This window comes from Coregonus clupeaformis, chromosome 25 (assembly GCF_020615455.1).
Source record: "Coregonus clupeaformis isolate EN_2021a chromosome 25, ASM2061545v1, whole genome shotgun sequence".
In the NCBI taxonomy this organism is placed as follows: domain Eukaryota; kingdom Metazoa; phylum Chordata; class Actinopteri; order Salmoniformes; family Salmonidae; genus Coregonus; species Coregonus clupeaformis.
This window is the reverse complement of record NC_059216.1, coordinates 5,132,977-5,160,323: the sequence shown is the minus strand read 5'-3', so window position 1 is coordinate 5,160,323 and position 27,347 is coordinate 5,132,977. Positions and strand designations below refer to the sequence as shown.

General features: G+C 43.2%; 2 protein-coding genes across 5 annotated transcripts in view; one reads left to right on the top strand and one right to left on the bottom strand.

Annotated features, from left to right (window-relative positions):
* The window catches only part of syne2b (spectrin repeat containing, nuclear envelope 2b), a 152,433-nt gene extending 148,075 nt beyond the window's left edge, over positions 1 to 4,358 (top strand). The window contains 5 exon segments of the mRNA XM_045207412.1: positions 1,259 to 1,387; positions 1,663 to 1,854; positions 2,049 to 2,123; positions 2,409 to 2,458; positions 2,719 to 4,358. Coding sequence (XP_045063347.1) covers positions 1,259 to 1,387; positions 1,663 to 1,854; positions 2,049 to 2,123; positions 2,409 to 2,458; positions 2,719 to 2,929 — 657 coding nt within the window. The 3' untranslated portion in view covers positions 2,930 to 4,358.
* The window catches only part of esr2b (estrogen receptor 2b), a 35,603-nt gene continuing 12,525 nt past the window's right edge, over positions 4,270 to 27,347 (bottom strand). Inside the window, exons 1-10 of one of the 4 annotated variants that reach the window (XM_041847796.2) lie at positions 18,687 to 18,825; positions 15,067 to 15,592; positions 14,721 to 14,917; positions 13,963 to 14,079; positions 13,477 to 13,800; positions 10,355 to 10,493; positions 7,147 to 7,280; positions 5,952 to 6,135; positions 5,474 to 5,743; positions 4,270 to 5,379 (exon numbers count right to left, since the gene is read on the bottom strand). In XM_041847796.2, the coding sequence (XP_041703730.1) occupies positions 5,259 to 5,379; positions 5,474 to 5,743; positions 5,952 to 6,135; positions 7,147 to 7,280; positions 10,355 to 10,493; positions 13,477 to 13,800; positions 13,963 to 14,079; positions 14,721 to 14,917; positions 15,067 to 15,500 (1,920 nt within the window). In that variant the 5' untranslated portion in view covers positions 15,501 to 15,592; positions 18,687 to 18,825 and the 3' untranslated portion in view covers positions 4,270 to 5,258. Of the gene's footprint in view, positions 5,380 to 5,473; positions 5,744 to 5,951; positions 6,136 to 7,146; positions 7,281 to 10,354; positions 10,494 to 13,476; positions 13,801 to 13,962; positions 14,080 to 14,720; positions 14,918 to 15,066; positions 15,593 to 18,686; positions 18,826 to 27,347 lie in introns of those variants that run through there. The other 3 variants (XM_041847799.1, XM_041847795.2, XM_041847798.2) reach the window with 3 other exon arrangements.

Here is a 27,347-nt window from a genome sequence, read left to right as displayed (position 1 = left end):
TGACTACATCAAGATTGTGACACTACACATTTGTTGGATGCATTTGCTGTTTGTTTTGGTTGTGTTTCAGATTATTTTGTGCCCAATAGAAATGAATGGTAAATAATGTATTGTGTCACTTTTATTGTAAATAAGAATATAATGTTTTTAAACACTTCTACATTAATGTGGATGCTACCATGATTACAGATAGTCCTGAATGAATCATGAATAATGATGAGTGAGAAAGTTGCAGAGGTATAAATATCATACCCCCCCCACCCCCCAAAAAAATGCTAACATCCCCTGTTATTGTAATGGCGAGAGATTAGTGTGTCTTGGGGGTTTGATATTTGTGCATCTGTAACTTTCTCACTCATCATTATTCAGGACTATCCGTAGTCATGGTAGCATCCACATTAATGTAGAAGTGTTTAGAAACATATTCTATTCTTATTTACAATAAAAGTTACTCCAAAATCAGTCACAAAATAATCTGAAACACAACCAAAACAAACAGCAAATGCATCCAACTAGTTTGGAGAGTCACAAGCTTGATGTAATCATTGTGTGCTAGGAAAATGGGACCAAATACTACACTTTTGACTAATTTAATACACCTATAAGTGAATTTGTCCCAATACTTTTGGTCCCCTAAAATGGGATGACTATGTACAAAAAGTGCTGTGATTTCTAGACGGTTCACCCGATATGGATGAAAATACCCTCAAATTAAAGCTGACTCATAGTTGTTGTATCATTTCAAATCCAAAGTGCTGGAGTACAGATCCAAAACAACAAAACATTTGTCACTGTCCCAATACTTTTGGAGCTCACTGTAGTAGTCAGAATTGATCACTATTTAATTAAATATCTCGATTTGTAGCGAACTTTAAAATAATTCAGTGGGGATCGAACTTGATCATAATAAACACATTTTAGAGCCCAAATTTTTTATTTGGCCGTTCTGACTATCGTAATTTACATAGGCTTTCTAGGGCACACCAGGGCTTTCTAGGGCACACCAGGGCTTTCTAGGGCACACCAGGGCTTTTGGCACCGCTAGTCAGAGCTTGTGACTTCACATTCAAATCAAATCAAATCAAGTGTTATTTGTCACATACACATGTTTAGCAGATGTTATTGCGGGTGTAGCGAAACACTGGGGGCCTGGGGGCCTGGCATTATGTAGGGAATAGGATGTCATTTAAGACGCACCTAAAAAAAAACAATGGATAAGACTAACCTTGCCCTATTGACCTCTGACCTATCTGTTTAGGAGTTCCATGAGACGCTGCACTCCATGTTGCTGTGGCTGGCCAGGGCTGAGAGCACACGCTACGCCATCCACATCCATGACCGCTTTGCACAGCACTCTGTCCTGCTGGAGCACAGAGACACACTCATGGTGAGGAAGGGAGAACAAGCATCCATAGAACCGTTTAGCACCAAATAACAGAGCATAGTGGACAGTATATGCCAATAATATAGTATAGCTGCTAGCATGGCACAGAAAGGATCACAAGCTGGCCTACTGTTATGTGCACAGAGCAATTTGAAAGAGAATAAGCTTGATTCTAAGAAAGAGCTGACCTATAAGTTGTAATAGTTACTGTAGTTGTCCTACTGTATGAGTGTGCTGACTGAGGCCTGGTCTCTCTTGTGCTCCCTGCTATGCTGCAGTCCCTGGAGGAGGAGTTGCGTGGGCGCCAGCGTCAGGTTTCCTCTCTGCAAGAGATCTCCTCCCAGCTCCTCCTGGAGGCCACAGCCGAGGACAGCATCGAGGCAAAGGAGAAGGTCCACGTCATCGGCAACAAGCTCCGACTCCTGCTGCGCCAGGTTGCCAATGACCTGCACATCCTGCAAGGCAGGCTGGTACGTCAACATTGGGTTATTTACCTATGCCATACCAGGGCCCCATCATCCATTTATTTTGTGAATAGGGTTGATGTGCTGTTGTACAATCATTGACAGTAGTATTATTATTGTTTGTAGTCTCAACAGGTTTGGTGTGTCTGTCTCTCTGATTGATGATGTGACTGTATGTGTACCGTCTGTGTGTGTCACAGGAATCCTGTCCAACCAGCTCTGAGATGGATAGTGTTGCTCCGGGATCGCTCAGCTCTCAGCTCCAGCTGCAGAAGGTACGCCTTCAGTCACGCATGTAGACTGGTGCTCTAATGCAGAGTCTATGCAAATAGTGGCTGGCTGCTAGGGTTGTTCACTGTTGCGTTCAATCCAGCCTCCAAAGCTATTTACAGTGAACATTCTGTAGTAAAAGATTTACAGTGAACATTGTGTAATAACCATGGATTAGAACACATTTAGCATGTTTTCGCATGTCTACTGTGAATCTATTTTAAATGCTATGCTATGCTGCATTGACTGGAATGTGATCTAACGGCATGGTATGTTGTGTATGTGTGTAGGAGAAAGCTGGAATGGGAGCTGCAGGAGTCCAAGCCGCAGGCTGCAGAAAGTATGTGCTGAACTAAACGTCTGCTCTCTCACAACTTTCACACCTTTTACACCCTTTTAATTGAACGCTTTTTTCAACATGTAGGAACAAAATACCTGAGTGATAAGAACAGAGCTTGGGCTTGAATAGTGATGTAAATATGTTACTGAGAAAGATTATGCCAGTGTCCGTAACTGTCCTCAGCCAACTTTTTTATCCATTTGACTCTGTCCGTAGCCTTACTAATTCCTCTCTCTCTCCATCTCTCTCTCCATCGCCAGGGAGGAGAAGGGGGACTCTTCCTCAGCTCGGCCCTTCTTCTACAGGGTGCTGCGTGCTGCCTTCCCCCTCCACCTGCTCTTCCTGCTGCTGCTGGTGCTGGCTTGCCTGGTGCCTCTGTCTGAGGAGGACTACAGCTGTGCCCTGTCCAACAACTTTGCCCGCTCCTTCTACCCCATGCTGCGCTACACCAACGGCCCCCCGCCCACATGAGACAGCAACAACACCCACTCCCCTAACACCCACCCCCCTGCACCCGCCTTTTAAAGTCCCCATCCACCACTGCCGGAAACGGCCCCGAAAAACACAGAGACTGGAGCCAAGCTGTGTTTCTCCACTCCAAATGTTTTTTTTGTTTTTTTTAAGTGGTCTAAAGTGAAGTTTAATTAGGTATTTATGTATACATATTTATATTTAATATATGTTGAGAGCTCATGAAGGTATGCGGCTCTGAAAAGAAGAAAATAAGCCATATCATTGGTTCGGTTTGAAGTAAAGCATTTTTATATGTAGCGAAGATGTGTTGATTATTATCCCCGTCAAGCTGTTTTCCACATACAAAGAAATATTTCAAATGTTATTTTGATAGCTTTGTTTTATCATTGCAGATACTGTATACTCAAAATAATGGCCCATGTAATGGTAAACTGCAGTTGCTACCAAAGGATAAGAGTACTGAGGATATTGATCATTACTGTTTCTACCATTTTACTTTACTTAGGACAACCAATTGTAGATAGCACATTTTTGTACATATCGACTGAAAGCGATTCAGTTTTTGTCTGATTTAGAATCATGTACACAGTGATATGTCATTTTCACTGAATAATGGTAGCGAATCAACTGCAAACATGCCTTGCTGTAGTCAGTGCTTTAGAAAAGATTAGTTTTTTGTTAGAAAATATTTTATTCACACTACAGTGTCCCTATGATTTTGTCTGTATGAGTGCATTTGTACATAACTACTGACAAAGCAATGGTAAATTATTGACGATGTGTGTGTGCATATGTGAGTGAGTAACCCTATCTCCACAGAGGCCTTGTGTGTTTGTGGGCCACCCTGGGCTGATGGGGGATATATCGAGTGCTGCTTAGAAATAATTTTAGCACTACAGAACTAATCTACATAATGTTTGGATGTTCCCATCTGGAAGCTGCTCTTTTACACTTCTTTCCTGCTGTTGAATAATGTGAGTAAAATCTGATGCTGTCATAGCTGTAGAATGGAGTATATACACTACAGTACATAAATAGATAGGTGACATGAACCTTGGCAAGTCAGTCAGTCAGTGAGCAATGAATGTTACGGGGTACATGCAGAATCAAAGAGTGTGTATAGACTAGAGGGTCTCCTGTCCATATGCTCTGGCTTTCTTCACAAAGAAGGCTTACTCATGTTTATAAATCAGCAGTGGAAAAATGACAGTCAAGCTGAAGCTGATCAAAGAACAGTGTAAAACAATTAATTTACACAGATCCATTATTAGTGTAAATTGTCAAGTCACTCTGTACTGCTCAGTAGTACAATGAAACATAGAGAAAACAATGGTGTGTACAGTTGAATTAATTGTTTTATGCTTATTTATGGATGATGAATAGCTTGAATTCATTTTTACTTGACAATAAACATTGTTTGCCATGATCTGTGCTTATGTCAATAGAACTATATTCACGTTTTACAGCTGCTTTTAAGATGTTTGGTTGCAATTCCATTGGGGCTAAAATGCCTCGATATGACAAGCTCTGTATGTGGGTTTTCTATTAATACAAACATGACTTTGACATTGAACATCAGATAAACAGCACAAGCACCAAATCATTACAGAAAGGACAGGGCATGATCAGGATTCATAAGTACAAGTGTGCGAGTTTTAGCAGTTGCTGGTTTTTGTTTGGCTCCTGATCTCTCACATAAACTTGAATGGAGACTAGCAGTCATCTTAATCAAAGGCCACAAAATGCATCTAATTGAAAGGTAGGTTTTTACAATGAGTACATCATAACACATCCCCTCCACACATCCAGCATGGTATGAGGCAAAGAACACCCACAATCTGGTAAAAATGTCAGATACACTGCACATCTCATTGCTATAGTTCTGTTTGATAAATGATGTTCACAGCATGGACTTCATGCACCATTTTCCAAGTAAGCCAGTTAGCATGGTATGAATTGTTCGCAAAGACACTGATAAAGTTGAAAAAGTTTAGAAATATATCAAAAGGAGACACATTTTGACTGGTAGAGGTTAAAATATGTACTCATTACCAGCTACATTACCAACTGCATTATTACAAGGAAATTACACAAAAAATACAGTCAATTCACTGTTCCAAATCATTTTTTTTCCATTGACCAAAAACATCCAAAAAGGATATAACTGTAATATTTACCTCACAATGACACATTCTGCAATCTTTCTAAAGAGATTTTACTCTCGGTCAGCCTATTGAGAATGGTGTACACTGTCCCAGAGAGTGGACTTTGGTCCTATAGTGCCAGTCTGGCCTCTCCTTCAGTCCAGTCACCCCTTTAGGGTGCTTTAAAGTATCAGGCAGTCTCCATCCATGTCCCCCTGTCCCACGCTGTCTCCTGTCACTGTTCCTCTCACTGAGGTACACATCTCTCCTCTCTCGGCTGGCCAGCACCCTGGCTGGATGTACCTGGAGAAGGAGAACACATTGGATTATGATTCATGGAGTATCGATAAATATACATTCTACGTCTTCAGTGGCTAACCCAACTTCATTAACTTACTCACTGCTCTCAAGTGTTTGGCTCTCCTCTGAGTTTTGGAATGGTAGCTGTAGGGATTGTGGCTGGAGCTGGGTGTCTACAGCAGTGGCTGGAGCCTGGGTAAGGGCTGGTGCTGCTGGGGGCTCGGTGGGGTTGTTGTTAGAGGGGTCATGAGGTGCGGACATACGGCTGCTGTGGGTTGTGTTGGCGTCCAGCATTTCCAAGAGCAGGTCATAGAGCAGCACGACATTCTTCTTCTTCATGCTAGAGAGGTGCTGCATTCCTTTGTTACTAAGGAGAGAAGAGAAGCATGGGAATGTCGTTTTGATAAACAACCCAAAACATTTGAGCGCGCAGCATTGATCCAAAAAAAGTGTCGCTGACTGAAATTACAATGGACAGATCTGCAGGTGTGCTTTTATGTCACTGACTGACTGAACAGACAGTGACACAGTAGACTCTTGTTGCTGCTAGTGAGACTGCTGTAGCTGTAGTCTACCTGACGTGGCGGATGTGTGAGAGCAGCATGAGGAGGTGGGCCAGGCGGGATGACTGCTGCTGGAAGGACAGGCCTCGTTTGGAGATGGCCCACACCAGGGCATCTGTCACTGAGTCCAGCAGACGCAGCAGCTTCCTCCTGCTCTCTAGATCCTCTGCCCTCTCCGGAGAGGTAGAGCAGATGTCTACAGGTGGACACAAACATAGACCCAATGTAACTATTCATTTATGAAGCAGAATCACTGGCAAACCTCTACCTGTCACACTCACATCACAGAGAGAGCATGTTCACTTACTTAAAAAAAAAAATCCTACTATCACTTAACATATCATTAATTTGCATTTGAAACACTAGATGGCACTGGTGGGGAGAAAATGCTTCGACCTACAGAAATCTCCTTCATAAATCAGACATTCCACACAAGAATAGACATTAAATGAAGGCCTGAGGAATTGAGACATATCTTATTTCTGTCCAACAAAACAATTCTGCAATCCTATGCTCTGAGTTTCTAAACTAGATTTCTGTTGCACAATTTGTATTTTTCCAGCTTTTTTGGAAGAGAATCAACAGAGATTCTGGCAGTGATGGGAGCCAGTGTGCGTGGTGGCAGAGCTCTGACCCCAGTGAGGACAGACAGAGAAGTCAGTCACCCCACTGAAACCTGGGGTGAACAGAGATAGGGATAGGACACCTTGATCCCTGGGAGAGGAAAACAACTCGTGCTTTTCCATTGAGACAACCCCACACCAGTGGGCCGCCAGTGTTTTATGTTAATGTGAGCTATAGTGTTATCGTGTTTTCATCAGGAGTGTGACACTAAAGACTTGTGGCAAGCAGAATCAATGACCTCTGCATTATTCAAGAATGTTGCTTTGTGAGAAGGTGTTAAAATGCACAGTTAGCTATTGTTATGTAAATGCAAGCTGAAAAGTACCCAGGGCCTTGCCTTGGCTCCAAGTTAGAGCAGGTCCGTGAGACACGGGTGCCGGCCCGTGTAGATGGAAACAGAAAAGTCTGATCCTTTTGGGTAAAACACTGGAGTAAATCGTTATTGGAAATGTGGCAAACGTGTCTAAGTACAAAAGTAGCTCTAAAGGTGCTTTCACCTCCAGGTCTCTGACTGGGGACAAACACACACTCAACACCCACACAGCCTCTCATACAGTACAGAAGTACTGATTATTTGACTTACTGGAGTTGAGGAGAATCATGGCTTTCAGACAGACGTACTCCTCCCTCTGAAGGTTCAGCTCCCGGAACCTAGAGGTGGCTGCCAGCAGCATGTCAAATATCTCCATAATGCCCTCCACACAGTTCCCCTCTTCCCTACAAACACACAGAGGGAAATATGCATATTATACATACAGTACAGTGCATTCGGAAAGTATTCAGACCACATGACTTTTTCCACATTTAATCGATTTTAGCCTTATTCTAAAATCGATCAAATAAAAAATGTTCCTCATTATTCTATACACAATAGCCCATAAAGACAAAGCGAAAACAGGTTTTTAGATATTTTTGCAAATTTATAAAAAAAATATAAAAAAAATACCTTATTTACATAAGTATTCAGACTCTTTGCTATGAGACTCAAAATTGAGCTCAGGTGCATCCTGTTTCCATTGATCATCCTTGATGTTGCTACAACTTGGTTGGAATCCACTTGTGGTAAATTCAATTGATTGTACATGATAAGTAAAGGCACACACCTGTCTATATAAGGTCCCACAGTTAACAGTGTACGTCAGAGCAAAAACCAAGCCATGAGGTCAAAGGAGTTGTTCGTAGAGCTCCAGAGACAGGATTGTGTCGAGGTACAGATCTGGGGAAGGGTACCAAAAAATGTCTGCAGCATTGAAGGTCCCCAAGAACACAGTGGCCTCCATCATTCTTAAATGGAAGAAGTTTGGAACCACCAAGACTCTTTCTAGAGCTGACCACCCGGCCAAACTGAGCAATCGGGGGAGAAGGGCCTTGGTCAGGGAGGTCACCAAAAACCAGATGGTCACTCTGACAGAGCTCCAGAGTTCCTCTGTGGAGATGGCAGAACCTTCCAGAAGGACAAACATCTCTGCAGCACTCCACCAATCAGGCCTTTATGGTCGAGTGGCCAGATTGAAGCCACTCCTCAGTAAATGGCACATGACAGCCCAATTGGAGTTTGTCAAAAGGCACCTAAAGGACTCTCAGACCATGAGAAACAAGATTCTCTGGTCTGATCAAACCAATATTGAACTCTTTGGCCTGAATGCCAACCGTCACGTCTGGAGGAAACCTGGCACCATCCCTACGGTGAAGCATGGTGGTGGCAGCATCATGCTGTGGGGATGTTTTTCAGCAGCAGGGACTGGAGACTAGTCATGGTCGAAGGAAAGATGAACAGAGTACAGAGAGAGATCCTTGATGAAAACCTGCTCCAGAGTGCTCAGGACCTCAGACTGGGGCGAAGGTTCACCTTCCAACAGGACAACGACCTTAAGCACACAGCCAAGACAACACAGGAGTGGCTTCGGGACAAGTCTCTGAATGTCCTTGAGTGGCCCGGACTTGAACCCAATCGAACATCTCTGGAGAGACCTGAAAATAGCTGTGCAGCGACGCTCCCAATCCAACCTGACAGAGCTTGAGAGGATATGCAGAGAAGAATGGGAGAAACTCCTCAAATACAGGTGTGCCAAGCTTGTAGCGTCATACTCAAGAAGACTTGAGGCTGTAATCGATGCCAAAGGTGCCTCAACAAAGTACTGAGTAAAGGGTCTGACTACTTATGTAAATGTGATATTTCATTTATTTATTTATTTATTTAACAAACAAATCAAATAACCTGTTTTTGCTTTGTCATTATGGGGTATTGTGTGTAGATTGATGAGGGGAAAAAACAATTTAATCCATTTTAGAATAAGGCTGTAAAGTAACAAAATGTGGAAAAAGTCAAGGGGTCTAAATACTTTCCGAATGCACTGTACATTATTCATATCATATAACAGTATGTTACCCACATACTGTAATAAAAACAATCTCAGTAATGGAGATGAATGGAAAGTCAGATGAAAACGCTGACCCATTTGTCTACTTTATGTGTTTTTCATGGCAGCCTCAGGAGACAGTGCCAAAGCCACACAATGGCCAGAGGACTGTGAACAATAAGTCCCATGTTATGGGAACACGTCAAGGTTAGCTAAGCCTATAGTGATAGTCGCCGTGGTAGTGGAAAAGGTGAAACACTACTCAACCACACCAACCCACACAACAAAACACACACTCACAGACACGTACACTGGCATAAGGCTTCAGACACGTAAACTCAAAGATAGGCAAATAAATATAGGAGCACATGTGCACACCTGCTGTATTCAAAAGCCACACACCTCCTTAGACAAGTTAGTAGCACACACACTCACATATAGACAAGTAGTACAAGCACTCACACATCCAGTATACTGTATCTTAGTCTCAGGGGTGAGATCATTCTCCTCAAGGCCAATAAATCCTCTAACCTTCTGGACTGATCAGATTCACCCAACACCAGAACTACAGCTAAATAACCGACATTCAATGCTTAACAAACCCCAACGTTAAAGTTTTTTAGGCTTATTATACACATGTATAATTCTGACAAACAAAGTGGGACGTGTGATTTATGGACACAAAACTTTTGTTTACTGACAATTCAAAAATGAGCTTTGTCAGCAAAGTCAGACTTTGATATTGCCTAAGTTCAAAGTCAAACAAAACTCACAATTTTAACTTAAATTTGAAAATATTCTGTATGTTTGAAGCAAACATTGATATCGGTATTATTGCATTTTCAGATAGCTCATAGATTTATGGGAGGTTAACTTCAGCAATTTTTAGGGAGAACACACTGTAACACTATCATTCTTATCAGTACCCACGCACACAGACATAGTGAATAATGCTGGTCCCAGAGGGTACTGAGAATGTGAGAGCATTCTTTGCCAGGCGTATTGGTGAAAGCTAATGAGCCTGAGCCTGTGGGAGTGACCAGTGAAAAAGGAGAGGCAACCCCAAGGCCTGTCTTTCTAACACAACACCACATATTAAAACACATGCTTTTAACTGGACAAATAGTTAAAAAAAACATGATTTAAAAACAATTATTTTGCATAGTTTGGTATTTTCTAGATAAAAAAGGATGAACTTAATACTGACCAAGATACTTTCATTTATGGGCTATTCTAACATAATTGAAAACCACAAGCATTTCGCTACACCCGCTATAACATCTGCTAAACACGTGTATGTAACAAATAAAAGTTGATTTGATTTGACAGGAAATTCATTATGTCAAACTACTTTACTTGAAGACGTGATATTTAATCTTATACCAGTATACTGTATTTTGGAGCTTAGTAGTAAAGCATAAGCAGTTGTACCTGTTGAGCTTTAGGTCTGGTGAGAAGATGAGTTTCCCAGGGTGGTCGACAGACCTCCACATCAGACCCAGCATCAGCACCTCCAGCCAGCAACACTCCAACAGGTGCACCTGGTCCGTCAGACTCAGCTCTACAAAGCCTGTAGTACACACAAACGCACACGCTCGCGTGCATGCACACACACACGCACACACACACAGATGAAAAGAAAGTGGGGGAAATGAGTGTTCATTGTTCACTGTAGCTATTGTATAGCTTTACTAGGACTGAGTCCGGGAACCTGAGAACATACAAAGAACTAAAGGACCCCTAACTTTAGAGGGACTAATAAAGGACAGATTAAATGAATAGTCGAGCTCTCACACACTAGGGACACCACAAGCTCCCAGCAGTCTTAGTTGGTACAAGTACTGAAGGATGGACATTGGAACAAAGCCGAATACTGAGGCACCTTGCAATGATGAAACAAAAATCCACAATGCATATCTAGTCTGTTGAGTTTTTGTTCTTCTTTATAGCAGACAATACAAGCTAATTGTCACATCTCCTTCTTTCACCAAACCCCCAAAACCCCATCTCAGACAAGAGAGTGTGTGAACTCAGTTCCCTCTCCCCTGAGAGGGCACCTGCTGGGCTCACCTCCCTGAGTGAGGAGGGAACAATGCTTTCCAGCAGGGTAGAGAGGAGAGGAGTAGTAACCCCTTCATGGCCTGTGTGATATTCTGTCCAACAGGACTAGACAGCCGTGTGCCTGGCTGCAGTACTGTCTGTGGCATAACGAGAAGGCTAAGGGCCAACTACTACAGTACTGAACACGTTTAGTTAAATATACAAGTAGGGTAGGGTGTGAAGGGTTTACAGCCAGACAGCTAGTCTTTCTTTCTTTAGACATATACAGTACCAGTCAAAAGTTTGGCCACACCTACTCATTCCAGGGATTTTCTTTATTTTTACTATTTTCTACATTGTAGAATAATAGTGAAGACATCAACACTATGAAATCACATATATGGAATCATGTAGTAACCAAAAAAGTGTTCAACAAATCAAAATATATTTTATATTTGAGATTCTTCAAAGTAGCCACCCATTGCCTTGATGACAGCTTTGCACAATCTTGGCATTCTCTCAACCAGCTTCATGAGGACTGCTTTTCCAACCATCTTGAAGGAGTTCCCACATATGCTGAGCACTTGTTGGCTGCTTTTCCTTCACTCTGCGGTCCAATTCATCCCAAACCATCTCAATTGGGTTGAGGTCGGTTGATTGTGGAGGCCAGGTCATCTGATGCAGCACTCCATCACTCTCCTTACTGGTCAAATAGCCCTTACACAGCCTGGAGGTGTGTTGGGTCATTGTCCTGTTGAAAAACAAATGATAGTCCCACTAAGCGCAAACAAGATGGGATGGTGTATCGCTGCAGAATGCTGTGGTAGCCATGCTGGTTAAGTTTGCCTTGAATTCTAAATAAATCACTGACAGTGTCACCAGCAAAGCACCCCCACACTATCACAACTCCTCCTCACACCTCCTCCTCCATGCTTCACGGTGGGAACCACACATGCGGAGATCATCCATTCACCTACTCTGCGTCTCACAAAGACACGCGGTTGGAACCAAGAATCTCAAATTTGGACTCATCAGACCAAAGAACAGATTTCCACTGGTCTAATGTCCATTGCTCGTATTTCTTGGTCCAAGCAAATCTCTTCTTCTTATTGGTGTCTTTTAGTAGTGGTTTCTTTGCAGCAATTCGACCATGAAGGCCTGATTCACGCAGTCTCCTCTGAACAGTTGATGTTGAGATGTGTCTGTTACTTGAACTGTGAAAAATGTATTTGGGCTGCAATCTGAGGTGCAGTTAAATCTAATGATCTTATCCTCTGCAGCAGAGGTAACTCTGGGTCTTCCTTTCTTGTGGCGGTCCTCATGAGAGCCAGTTTTATCATAGCGCTTGATGGTTTTTGCGACTGCGCTTGAAGAAATGTTCAAAGTTCTTGATATGTTCCGGATTGACTGACCTTCATGTCTTAAAGTAATGATGGACTGTCATTTCTCTTTGCTTATTTGAGCTGTTCTTGCCATAATATGGACTTGGTCTTTTACCAAATAGGGCTATCTTCTGTATACCATCCCTACCTTGTCACAACACAACTGATGGCTCAAACGCATTAAGATAGAAATAAATTCCACAAATTAACTTTTAAGAAGGCACACATGTTAATTGAAATGCATTCCAGGTGACTACCTCATGGAGCTGGTTGAGATAATGCCAAGAGTGTGCAAAGCTGTCATCAAGGCAACGGGTGGCTACTTTGAAGAATCTCAAATATAAAATATATTTTGATTTTGTTGAACACTTTTTTGGTTACTACATGATTCCATATGTGTTATTTCATAGTTGTAATGTCTTCACTATTATTCTACAATGTAGAAAATAGTAAAAATAAAGAAAAACCCTTGAATGAGTAGCTGTGTCCAAACTTTTGACTGGTACTGTACCTATCTCACATATAGACCTGGGACACAACCCAGCCTTGCACATATGCTGCACGCACACAGACAGAATGACAGACAGACAGGCACACACACACACACACACACACACACACACACACACACACACACACACACACACACACACACACACACACACACACACACACACACACACACACACACACACACACACACACACACACACACACACACACACACACACACACACACACACACACAGACAGACAGACAGACAGACAGACAGACAGACAGACAGACAGACAGACAGGCAGGCAGGCAGGCAGGCAGGCAGGCAGGCAGGCAGGCAGGCAGGCAGGCAGGCAGGCAGACAGACAGACAGACAGACAGACAGACAGACAGACAGACAGACAGACAGACAGACAGACAGACAGACAGACAGACAGACAGACAGACAGACAGACAGACAGACAGACAGACAGACAGACAGACAGACAGACAGACAGACAGACAGACAGACAGACAGACAGACAGACAGACAGGCAGGCAGGCAGGCAGGCAGGCAGGCAGGCAGGCAGGCAGGCAGGCAGGCAGGCACGCACGCACGCGCACACACACACACACACACCCTCCAGGTGTCTCACCAGGGATCTTCTTGGCCCAGCTGATCATGAGGACCAACTCCTTGTCGGCCAGGTTGGTGAGTGACATCATCATGCTGGCCTCAGTGAAGGGCTTCTTCAGGTCCTCCATCAGGTAGATCTCTGGGGGCTCCGCCTCCATGATGCAGGAGATCAGCTGTTCTGGGGTCAGGGACGAGTGCTGCACCTCCAGCTGAGGGTGGGAGCCCCCATCCAGACGCATCTGGGCCCTGGCCCCTACCCCCACCAGCCCGCCTGGCGCCCCCCGCCCCTGAGGTACACGCCGGTGCCTTGCCCCCCGGTAACTGCAGCGCTCTCGCCTCACACCTGGACAACAACACAGACAAGCAACAGAGAGGTTTCACTCCTACAGATACTGTACCTCTACAAGCTCACAGTATCTCTTGCCAAATGTTCTATTGACTACATAAGGTTAGGTTTCACAACACAACTAAGGGGAGAGACTAGATAAGGAAGACGGCTGCCTACCACACTTCATCATGCCAACTTCATAACACTTGCGTAGGCGGCAGGCCTGGCAGCTTTTACGGCGGTTCTTGTCGATAGTGCACTGGTTAGTCGCTGGACAAATATAATCATTGTGGCCTAGATGAGATAGATGGAGACAGTAGGAGATATTACATGTATGTACTATACATCACATCCGATCAACCTTATTCAGCGTTCCCTCTAGGATTTCTTTCAGCAGCGCTGTCCAATTTGGCGTGGTAGTGGCCAATGGCACTGTCTCCGACATACATTTTAGAGGCCCTCATCTTGGCGGCAGAGACTAAAGGTTGCTGTTTTAAAGCTAGTTTCTTGCAATTCTACACATTTTCTTATGCTATCTGAGTGACTCAAACATTATAACAAAATCAATGGGGGCCCCATGCCATGACATTTGGGGAATTTTTGATTCTCCCTGACTGTCTAGTTTTTAATTTGGTGATTGTTAGTTCTCAAAGATGATCTTATTTAAAAAAAAATATACAGCTCCATTATCTTTGCTACATACTTTATATCTGGTTTGAGTTGTTTAAGTTTACACTGAAAACATTTTACCATCCAGAAAATTATATATATTTTTTCATATATTTTTGGGAGTGGCAGACCTGATGAGGTCTTAGCACAGAACACAGTGATCAGATCAGACCCTACAGGGCACTGAGACAGAGGGTGGCCACCATGACCCCAGTCCCTAGGGTAGACATGGTAATGACACCACACAGCTCCCCTAGTGGTCCTACCTTGGATGCTCCTCTTGAAAAAGGCCTTGCAGCCCTCACAAGACCACACACCGTAGTGGTAGCCCGAAGCGTAGTCATGACACACGGCACAGAAGTGCATGTCTGCCTTCACCACCACACAGCTGGCTGGGGCGGAGTTCACTTCCTCTCCGTCCTCCAGTCTCTTCCCCAGCAGCTTGGTAGGGTGGAGTAGAGGGCTATGAGAAGGAACGTCAATCACAATGTTTAACAAACAAACTCCAAAGTAGGAGCCTCAGTTTTGCTAAGAGGCTGTCTCCTATTGTTTACCCATCTGAGGTGCTATAGGAGACAAGAAAAGGTCAAATAAGACAGGTGTTGTAGTTACCTGCTGGGGCTGAGGCCGTGGGGTTTAGGCTCCACCCAGGGGGCATGGTGGTTATGCTCACTGTACACCAGGGGCTGGGGGCAGTGCAGGGTCAGCGAGGGCATGTTGTGCTGGCCGTGGCCATGGGGGGGCCAGAAGAGAGAGGGACTGAGGGGGGGACATAGAGAGGGGCTGTCGGAGATAGGTGGTCTGCTGTAGCCAAGCATAGAGGGGTTGTAGAAGGCTAGGGGTCCGTGGCTGTGGCTGTAATCATGGCTGTTGTCTGTGTAGGGAGAGGGGATGCAGAATGTACGGCCCTCCATGCCGCTCGGGGGGCTGTAGAGGGTGGGCAGGAGTCCCGGGGAGCTCCCCCTCTCTTGGGCCTTGCTGGAGCCCACATCCTGGAGCTGGAGCAGGGAAGAAATGTCTGTCCCACTCTCAGGAGAACAGGCCATACTGGGGATAACGTTGGGCGGACGTTGGGCTGATGTTGTGGCTGCTGCTGTCTATTGCATCCCTCACTGGGACCAGTCAGAGCGAAGTCCTACTGCAGCATGGAGGGAGGGATGGAGAGAGGGATGGAGGGAGGGAGGGATGGAGAGAGGGATGGAGGGAGGGATGGAGAGAGGGATGGAGGGAGGGATGGAGAGAGGGATGGAGGGAGGGATGGAGAGAGGGATGGAGGGAGGGATGGAGAGGGGGATGGAGGGAGGGATGGAGAGAGGGATGGAGGGAGGGATGGAGAGAGGGATGGAGAGAGGGATGGAGAGAGGGATGGAGGGAGGGATGGAGAGAGGGATGGAGGGAGGGATGGAGAGAGGGATGGAGAGAGGGATGGAGAGAGGGATGGAGGGAGGGATGGAGAGAGGGATGGAGAGTGTATACAGAGTCACACTCAAATACCACATAGATATTCTCAAGTGCACACAGTCACTCAACAAAATAATGTTGTGTTCACTCTTCATACATACTCAACAAAAACTACATGATCATAGCTGTTTATTTGAAGAAAATGATTGTTGACATTGCTCAGAGTTAGAACAGTTTCAATTGCAAACCCTGAGTAGTAAATAGTTGTAATATATCCTGCTCACATTGAGCCTGTAAAAGGACAGATGCAACACGAAAGACGCATGAATGTATTTAATTTGGTCTCAAACCTTGTCTAGACTACCAGTTACTTTTACTGTTGCCACTCCAGTGCACTTATAGGGACACGCCTTCTTCTAACAGTGTAATTAAGGCAGGATGGAAGACAGAAACATGAGAATAATCATATCCAAATAACAGAACATGTTGTACAGAAAGAAAACGGTGCACCTGCATCAGACTGATAACAAGCCTGATCAGATCAGGAGAAACACATGAAAAATAAATAGGTGCAACATCAAGTAACATGGTATATTAAAATTGGGAAAAGTGTGCATTTTTATGTGTGTAAGTAGATGTGTTCTGTATATATGGTATGTGGTATGTACTGGATGTGCAGGCCTTGCGTAAGGCTGTACATACAGTGCTTTCAGAAAGTATTCATACCCCTTGACTTATTTCACATTTTGTTGTGTTACAGTCTGAATTCAAAATGGGTTCAATAGATTTTTTTTCTCACACATCTACACACAATAGGCCATAGTGACAAAATGAAAACATGTTTTTAGATTTTTTTTCTACTGTTTTGAAAATTAAATACAGAAATACCCCTGAGTCAATACATGTTAGAATCACCTTCGGCAGTGTATACAGCTGTGAGTCTTTCTGGGTAAGTCTCAGAGCTTTGCACACTTGGACTGTACAATATTGATCCATTATTCTTTTCAAAATTCTTCAAGCTCTGTCAAATTGGTTGTTGATCATTGCTTGACAACCATTTTCAATTCCTGCCATAGTCAAAACTGTAACTCGGCCACTCTGGAATATTCACTGTCTTCTTATTAAGCAAATCCAGTGTAGATTTGGCCTTGTATTTTAGGTTGTTGTCCTGCTGAAAGGTGAATTCATCTCCCAGTGTCTGGTGGAAAGCTGACTGAACCAAGATTTCCTCTAGGATTTTGCCTGTGCTTAGCTCCGTTCTAAGTATTTTTTATCAAGAAAAACTCCCAAGTCCTTAACGATTACAAGCATACCCATAACAGGGTGCAGCCACCACTATGCTTGAAAATATGTAGAGAGATACTCAGTAATGTGTTGTATTGGATTTGCCCCAAAAATAACAAAGTTAATTGCTTTGCCACATTTGTTTGCAGTATTAGTTTAGTGCCTTATTGCAAACAGGATGCATGTTTTGGAATATTTTTATTCTGTACAGGCTTCCTTCTGTTCACTCTGTCAATTAAGTTAGCACTGTGGAGTAACTACAATGTTGTTGATCAATCCTCAGTTTTCTCCTATCAAAGCCATTAAACTCTGTAACTGTTTTAAAGTCACCATTGGCCTCATGGTGAAATCCCTGAGCGGTTTCCTTCCTCCTGTGAACAGAGTTAGAGTGGACGCCTGTATCTTTGCAGTGACTGGGTGTATTGATACACCATCCATAGTGTAATGAATAGGGATTTTCAACATCTGCTTTTTTCCCCCAATTCTTTTATTTTTTAACCAATGGGTAAATCTTTGCGAGGCATTGGAAAACCTGGTGAAGGCAGACATGCACAACCCCTTTGTGGTTGAATCAGTGTTTGAAATTCACTGCTCGACTGAGGGACCTTACAGATCATTGTATTTGTGGGGTGCAGAGATGAGGTAGTCATTCAAAAATCATGTTAAACACTATTATTGCACACACTTATTATGTTACTTGTTAAGCAAATGTTTACTCCTGAACTTATGTTGGCTTGCCATAACAAAGGGGTTGAATACTTTATTGACTCAAGACATTTCCGCTTTTCCTTTTAAATGAATTTGTAAATATTTCTAAAAACATACTTCCACTTTGACATTACGGGGTATTGTGTGTAGGCCAGTGACAGAAAATCTCAATTTAATCCATTTTAAATTCAGGCTGTAACACAACAAAATGTGGAAAAAGTAAATGCTTGTGAATACTTTCTGATGGCACTGTAGGCTGGGACAAACAGGCCATCAGCACGTTAATCAGTGTCAGAGTGGATAGCACAGGTACCAACCGCACAGCTACCAACAGCACAGGTACCAACCGCACAGCTACCAACTGAGGACAGGCATTGGTTAGGTTTTCATTTCCATTCACACACCAAAACAGGCCCACTCACATTAATTCAGAGTAAAGACGTTCATTTCAGCACATGCCCAGGAAACTCATCCAATAAAGTCTTTCACCTGAAGTTGCTGAGGGTCAATTCCTATTTAGGTCAGTTCCATACTTATAGCTTGATCTAAAACAATCCAGTCAGGCCTGGGTGGGATAACTCTTAATTACAGCCCATACTACACTTGACATTTCACATCATCACAAACCTCAATATGAGACCAAGACTGTAGAACTCAACATTCAGATGAAGGGAAAAATTGTTTTATTGCTATTCATCTTTATAAATATATAATGCAGTTTGAATATTAAATCAATATTTAATATTTAAACAAAAATATTACAACAGATTCCTTCCCAAAAATCTCAAATAAATATTTATTTACATACAGAACATAAAAGAATGGGCTGAGTCACTTACGTTTCCATGCTGAGGATATGGAACAGGGGTTATAACTATTGACAGTCTGAACAGCCCGCTGTTTTGTCAAATGCTGGCAGTCCAGTGGTTTGGTCTTTGGACAGACAGTCTAGTTGTTGAACCTGCAGCCTGGCAGAGGTCCATGGTAAACCCAGCACTGCATCACATGTCAAAGGTCATGGTGCCAGCTCTATTAATGAGACTATATACCTGGAAGACGGAATGTTCTTACCAAGAGAGAACCCCACGCCAGGCCTGGGATAACTATAGTTTTAACTATGCTTTGTGGAAAGTGTTATTTTGACAAAAACTTTTTGAATACATATCCCAAATATAACTACTTTTTAAAACTATTTGAATACAGATCTCTGAAAGTGACTACTTTTTAAAACTATTTGAATACATATCTGAGAAACCAACTACTTAAACAAAATATTTGAATACAGATCTCAGGAAGTGACTACTTCTCAGAAACTTTTGGATTGGCTGTATCTGGAACTGCATGTTGAAGATAGAAATATAATGAATAGAAAACACAATCTTCTATACTATTCCAATCTATCTGACAGTCATATTTGATCAATACATTTCTATCTGAACATTCTGCTGAAAAAATGAAAAGCAAAAACGGCTATATTGGTCCACTAATAAAGGACTAGTTAAGGCCCAGGGCCCGGTTGCATAAAACATCTTAAGTTAATTCCCCCCTTGTCTTTTCCCTTAAAGTTTCCTTAACTTTAAAACATTTTAAGGCGAATTTCCTCCTTAAATTAAGTTAAAATGTTAAGGGTGCCGATGAGGTCCCTTAAGTGCTCTATTAAGTATGGATACAATTATTCCTTAAGGGAAACACTTAAGATGTTTTATGCAACTGGGCCCAGTGCACTACTTTTGTGAGGAAAAAATAAATCCCTCCCCAAAAAACATTGCAAACAGCAAGTTGGATGTTTAGCAAAAACAACTTCGAACCTCTTTGTCCATCTGGGGGTAAGTGTTCTTGTTTCAAACACACTATACCCTTCAAACTCAACTCTGGACCTCAAAGCCAGTTCCACTGCATTTTTTCATTGTTCCCCTCTGATCAGGGACTGATTTAGACCTGGGACACCAGGTGTGTGCAATTAATTATCAGGTAGAACAGAAAACTAGCAGGCTCCGGACCTCGTAGGGTAAGAGTTGAATACCCCTGCACTATACCATCTTTAAAGGGATAGTTTACTCTGAATACCGACTAAGATAATTGACTCTTGACAGCCCCAGCCCCATTCAACAGATAGCTGGGAAGGGGGAAGAGAGTTAGCTAGCAGCTACCAATCACCCAAACCACAAGCGAGGATTTTGACATTAATAACAAAGCATGATTCATCAAGTCTAATTGAGCGTTGTATTTGGTTGAAGCTCTGGATGATTCACAGGCATGTACTCTCTCTCACATTTTCATAACACTTCCCAGAGGGCATACACTACAACACACCTTTGGATCATGTACTGTACTTTACAATTGTTATGCCTTGTGTGCCATTTTGTGAATCACACGCCCTGTAGACCTTCTGTATATCCCTAATCTTGTAGGGGAGACCAGGGTTGGTTTTCACACAGTATGGGGTTGGTTGTCACAGGGTTTTTCATTCGTTTTTCAGCAACTATTGAACCAATTTACGTTTTAGAAAAAGTAAAGCCTTTATTTGAAAGAAAGGTAAAGCCTTTATTTGTAAGAAAATTAAAGCCTTTATTTATTGAACCGTATTTCTATCTAAAATAATATAAATAAATAAGTAAACATAAATTCAACCTACAAAAATACACTGCTCAAAAAAATAAAGGGAACACTTAAACAACACAATGTAACTCCAAGTCAATCACACTTCTGTGAAATCAAACTGTCCACTTAGGAAGCAACACTGATTGACAATAAATTGCACATGCTGTTGTGCAAATGGAATAGACAATAGGTGGAAATTATAGGCAATTAGCAAGACACCCCCAATAAAGGACTGGTTTTGCAGGTGGTGACCACAGACCACTTCTCAGTTCCTATGCTTCCTGGCTGATGTTTTGGTCACTTTTGAATGCTGGCGGTGCTTTCACTCTAGTGGTAGCATGAGACGGAGACTACAACCCACACAAGTGGCTCAGGTAGTGCAGCTCATCCAGGATGGCACATCAATGCGAGCTGTGGCAAGAAGGTTTGCTGTGTCTGTCAGCGCAGTGTCCAGAGCATGGAGGCGCTACCAGGAGACATGCCAGTACATCAGGAGACGTGGAGGAGGCCGTAGGAGGGCAACAACCCAGCAGCAGGACTGCTACCTCCGCCTTTGTGCAAGGAGGAGCAGGAGGAGCACTGCCAGAGCCCTGCAAAATGACCTCCAGCAGGCCACAAATGTGCATGTGTCTGCTCAAACGGTCAGAAACAGACTCCATGAGGGTGGTATGAGGTGCCCGACGTCCACAGGTGGGGGTTGTGCTTACAGCCCAACACCGTGCAGGACGTTTGGCATTTGCCAGAGAACACCAAGATTGGCAAATTCGCCACTGGCGCCCTGTGCTCTTCACAGATGAAAGCAGGTTCACACTGAACACGTGACAGACGTGACAGAGTCTGGAGACGCCGTGGAGAACGTTCTGCTGCCTGCAACATCCTCCAGCATGACCGGTTTGGCGGTGGGTCAGTCATGGTGTGGGGTGGCATTTCTTTGGGGGGCCGCACAGCCCTCCATGTGCTCGCCAGAGGTAGCCTGACTGCCATTAGGTACCGAGATGAGATCCTCAGACCCCTTGTGAGACCATATGCTGGATGGCCCTGGGTTCCTCCTAATGCAAGACAATGCTAGACCTCATGTGGCTGGAGTGTGTCAGCAGTTCCTGCAAGAGGAAGGCATTGATGCTATGGACTGGCCCGCCTGTTCCCCAGACCTGAATCAAATTGAGCACATCTGGGACATCATATCTCGCTCCATCCACCAACGCCACGTTGCACCACAGACTGCCCAGGAGTTGGCGGATGCTTTAGTCCAGGTCTGGGAGGAGATCCCTCAGGAGACCATCCGCCACCTCATCAGGAGCATGCCCAGGCGTTGTAGGGAGGTCATACAGGCACGTGGAGGCCACACACACTACTGAGCCTCATTTTGACTTGTTTTAAGGACATTACATCAAAGTTGGATCAGCCTGTAGTGTGGTTTTCCACTTTAATTTTGAGGGTGACTCCAAATCCAGACCTCCATGGGTTGATAAATTTGATTTCCATTGATAATTTGTGTGTGATTTTGTTGTCAGCACATTCAACTATGTAAAGAAAAAAGTATTTAATAAGATTATTTCATTCATTCAGATCTAGGATGTGTTATTTTAGTGTTCCCTTTATTTTTTTGAGCAGTGTATGTATATATGCCCACGCTACATACAGTGAGGGAAAAAAGTATTTGATCCCCTGCTGATTTTGTACGTTTGCCCACTGACAAAATCATGATCAGTCTATAATTTTAATGGTAGGTTTATTTGAACAGTGAGAGACAGATTAACAACAAGAAAATCCAGAAAAACGCATTTCAAAAATGTTATAAATTGATTTGCATTTTAATGAGGGAAATAAGTATTTGACCCCCTCTCAATCAGAAAGATTTCTGGCTCCCAGGTGTCTTTTGTACAGGTAACGAGCTGAGATTAGGAGCACACTCTTAAAGGGAGTGCTCCTAATCTCAGTTTGTTACCTGTATAAAAGACACCTGTCCACAGAAGCAATCAATCAATCAGATTCCAAACTCTCCACCATGGCCAAGACCAAAGAGCTCTCCAAGGATGTCAGGGACAAGATTGTAGACCTACACAAGGCTGGAATGGGCTACAAGACCATCGCCAAGCAGCTTGGTGAGAAGGTGACAACAGTTGGTGCGATTATTCGCAAATGGAAGAAACAAAATATCTGTCAATCTCGGTGAGGAATCAGCCCAGAACTACACGGGAGGATCTTGTCAATGATCTCAAGGCAGCTGGGACCATAGTCACCAAGAAAACAATTGGTAACACACTACGCCGTGAAGGACTGAAATCCTGCAGCGCCCGCAAGGTCACCCTGCTCAAGAAAGCACATATAGAGGCCCGTCTGAAGTTTGCCAATGAACATCTGAATGATTCAGAGGAGAACTGGGTGAAAGTGTTGTGGTCAGATGAGACCAAAATCGAGCTCTGTGCCATCAACTCAACTCGCCGTGTTTGGAGGAGGAGGAATGCTGCCTATGACCCCAAGAACACCATCCCCACCGTCAAACATGGAGGTGGAAACATTATGCTTTGGGCGTGTTTTTCTGCTAAGGGGACAGGACAACTTCACCGCATCAAAGGGACGATGGACGGGGCCATGTACCGTCAAATCTTGGTTGAGAACCTCCATCCCTCAGCCAGGGCATTGAAAATGGGTAGTGGATGGGTATTCCAGCATGACAATGACCCAAAACACACGGCCAAGGCAACAAAGGAGTGGCTCAAGAAGAAGCACATTAAGGTCCTGGAGTGGCCTAGCCAGTCTCCAGGCCTTAATCCCATAGAAAACCTGTGGAGGGAGCTGAAGGTTCGAGTTGCCAAACGTCAGCCTCGAAACCTTAATGACTTGGAGAAGATCTGCAAAGAGGAGTGGGACAAAATCCCTCCTGAGATGTGTGCAAACCTAGTGGCCAACTACAAGAAACGTCTGACCTCTGTGATTGGCAACAAGGGTTTTGCCACAAAGTACTAAGTCATGTTTTGCAGAGGGGTCAAATACTTATTTCCCTCATTAAAATACAAATCAATTTATAACATTTTTGACATGCATTTTTCTGGATTTTGTTGTTGTTATTCTGTCTCTCACTGTTCAAATAAACCTACCATTAAAATTATAGACTGATCATGTCTTTGTCAGTGGGCAAACTTACAAAATCAGCAGGGGATCAAATACTTTTTTCCCTCACTGTACGTCTTTATCGGTCTGCTAATACAGGACTAGTAAAGGCCTAGTGCACTACTTTTGTGTTTTAATGTTTACCAGCATTTGTAACTTCAGTCTGATAATTAAACAGTTAATCTGATAATACTTGTGGAATATGAAAATACTTGCTTGATATGTTCTCCGGTTTCTTGAAATACTTTTCAAATGCAAATTATTTCTATGTGAAAACTGAAATGGTCTATTCATTCCTTTTACATTTTAGTAGACGCTCTTATCCAGAGCGACTTACAGTCGTGAGTGCATACATTTTCATACTTTTTCGTACAGGTCCCCCGTGGGAATCGAACCCACAACCCTAGCAAGCGCCATGCTCTACCAACTGAGCCACATCATCACATCATATCATCACGAACGACTTGATGTCTCAATGTACTCAATTACTGTATTGTGCATTATTTTTCTTCATCGTGATGGAAAGTCTACAGGCACAAACCTAGATGACCAGCCTATGTACAATACAGTAATGTACATTTACATTAAGTGGTTTGTTAACATTAAGGATGGTAAATTAATACTGCACAAAAAGTGGTTGTTTTCCATGTTATTTTAAATATTTAATTTGATGTTGATGTTTTGTGTCTTTGCCCATAACTTTGCACCTTTTGATATAAATGTTTGAGGACAGGGTTTTGTTATTTCTTGATTCATTAGAATGATGATCACAGAGAATGGGACAGGGCAACAACTCTTACAATTCCAACTATTGAATCCTGCAAGATACTGTTCTTAATTACACAACTACCTTTTTTGCCAAAGCAGAGATACTGAAAAAAATGTTTTCCCCACGGTACATTTATATCGGTCTGCTAATACAGGACTAGTAAAGGCACAGTGCACTTTAGTGTTTTATTGTTTATTCTTCTATATGTATACACTACCGGTCAAAAGTTTTAGAACACCTACTCATTCAAGGGTTTTTCTTAATTTTTACTATTTTCTACATTGTTAAATAATAGTGAAGACATCAAAACTATGAAATAACAAAAAAGTGTTAAACACATTAAAATATATTTTAGATTCTTGAAAATAGCCACCCTTTGCCTTGATGACAGCTTTGCACACTCTTGGCATTCTCTCAACCAGCTGCACCTGGAAGGTTTTTCCAACAGTCTTGAAGGAGTTCCCACATGTGCTGAGCACTTGTTGGCTGCTTTTCTTTCACTCTGCGGTCCAACTCATCCCTAACCATCTAAATTGTGTTGAGGTCGGGTGAATGTGGAGGCCAGGTCATCTGATGCAGCACCCATCACTTTCCTTCTTGGTCAAATAGCCCTTACACAGCCTGGAGGTGTGTTTTGGGTCATTGTCCTGTTGAAAAACAAATGATAGTCCCACTAAGCCCAAACCAGATGGGATGGTGTATCGCTGCAGAATGCTGTGGTAGCCATGCTGGTTAAGTGTGCCTTGAATTCTAAATAAATCACGACAGTGTCACCAGCAAAGCACCCCCACACATCACACCTCCTCCTCCATGCTTCACGGTGGGATCTACACATGCGGAGATCATCCGTTCACCTACTCTGCGTCTCACAAAGACACGGCGGTTGGAACCAAAAATCTCAAATTTGGACTCATCAGACCAAAGGAGACTCGTGTTTCTTGGCCCAAGAAAGTCTCTTCTTCTTATTGGTGTCCTTTAGTAGTGGTTTCTTTGCAGCAATTTGACCATGAAGGCATGATACACGCAGTCTCCTCTGAACAGTTGATGTTGAGATGTGTCTGTTACTTGAACTCTTTGAAGCATTTATTTGGGCTGCAATTTCTGAGGCTGGTAACTCTAATGAACTTATCCTCGTCATTACACTGCACACTGCCCTATCCCATCTGGACAAGAGGAATACCTACAGTTGAAGTCAGAAGTTTACATACACTTAGGTTGGAGTCATTAAAACTCGTTTTTCAACCACTCCATAAATTTCTTGTTAACAAACTATAGTTTTGGCAAGTCGGTTAGGACATCTACTTTGTGCATGACACAAGTAATTTTTCCAACAATTGTTTACAGACAGATTATTTCACTTATAATTCACTGTATCACAATTCCAGTGGGTCAGAAGTTTACATACACTAAGTTAACTGTGCCTTTAAACAGCTAGGAAAATTCCAGAAAATGATGTCATGGCTTTAGAAGGTTCTGATAGGCTAATTGACATAATTTGAGTCAATTGGAGGTGTACCTGTGGATGTATTTCAAGGCCTACCTTCAAACTCAGTGCCTCTTTGCTTGACATTATGGGAAAATCAAAAGAAATCAGCCGAAATTTTAGACCTCCACAAGTCTGGTTGATCCTTGGGAGCAATTTCCAAATGCCTGAAGGTACCACGTTCATCTGTACAAACAATAGTACGCAAGTATAAACACCATGGGACCACGCAGCCGTCACACCGCTCAGGAAGGAGACGCGTTCTGTCTCCTAGAGATGAATGTACTTTGGTGCGAAAAGTGCAAATCCATCCCAGAACAACAGCAAAGGACCTTGTGAAGATGCTGGAGAAAACAGGTACAAAAGTATCTATATCCACAGTAAAACGAGTCCTATATCGACATAACCTGAAAGGCCGCTCAGCAAGGAAGAAGCCACTGCTCCAAAACCGCCAGACTACTGTTTGCAACTGCACATGGGGACAAAGATTGTACTTTTTGGAGAAATGTCCTCTGGTCTGATGAAACAAAAATAGAACTGTTTGGCCATAATGACCATTGTTATGTTTGGAGGAAAAAGGGGCATGCTTGCAAGCCGAAGAACACCATCCCAACCGTGAAGCACAGGGGTGGCAGCACCATGCTGTGGGGGTGCTTTGCTGCAGGATGGACTGGTGCACTTCACAAAATAGATGGTATCATGAGGAAGGAAAATGATGTGGATATATTGAAGCAACATCTCAAGACATCAGTTGGGAAGTTAAAGCTTGGTCGCAAAATGGATCTTCCAGCTTGGTCGACAATGACCCCAAGCAAACTTCCAAAGTTGTGGCAAAATGGGGACAAAGTCAAGGTATTGGAGTGGCCATCACAAAGCCCTGACCTCAATCCTATAGAAAATGTGTGGGCAGAACTGAAAAAGCGTGTGCGAGCAAGGAGTCCTACAAACCTGACTCCGTTACACCAGCTCTGTCAGGAGGAATGGGCCAAAGTTCACCCAACTTATTGTGGGAAGCTTGTGGAAGGCTACCCAAAACGTTTGACCCAAGTTAAACAATTTAAAGGCAATGCTACCAAATACTAATTGAGTGTATGTAAACTTCTGACCCACTGGGAATGTGATGAAAGAAATGAAAGCTGAAATAGATCATTCTCTCTACTATTATTCTGCCATTTCACATTCTTAAAATAAAGTGGTGATCCTAACTGACCTAAGACAGGGAATTTTTACAAGGATTAAATGTCAGGAATTGTGAAAAACTGAGTTTAAATGTATTTGGCTAAGGTGTATGTAAACTTCCAACTTCAATTGTATGTAAGAATGCTGTTCATTGACTATAGCTCAGCATTCAACACCATAGTACCCTCCAAGGTCATCATTAAGCTTGAGGCCCTTGGTCTGAACCCCGCCATGTGCAACTGGGTCCTGGACTTCCTGATGGGCCGCCCCCAGGTGGTGAAGGTAGGAAACAACACCTACACTTCGCTGATCCTCAACACTGTGGCCCCACAAGGGTGTGCTCACCCCCCTCCT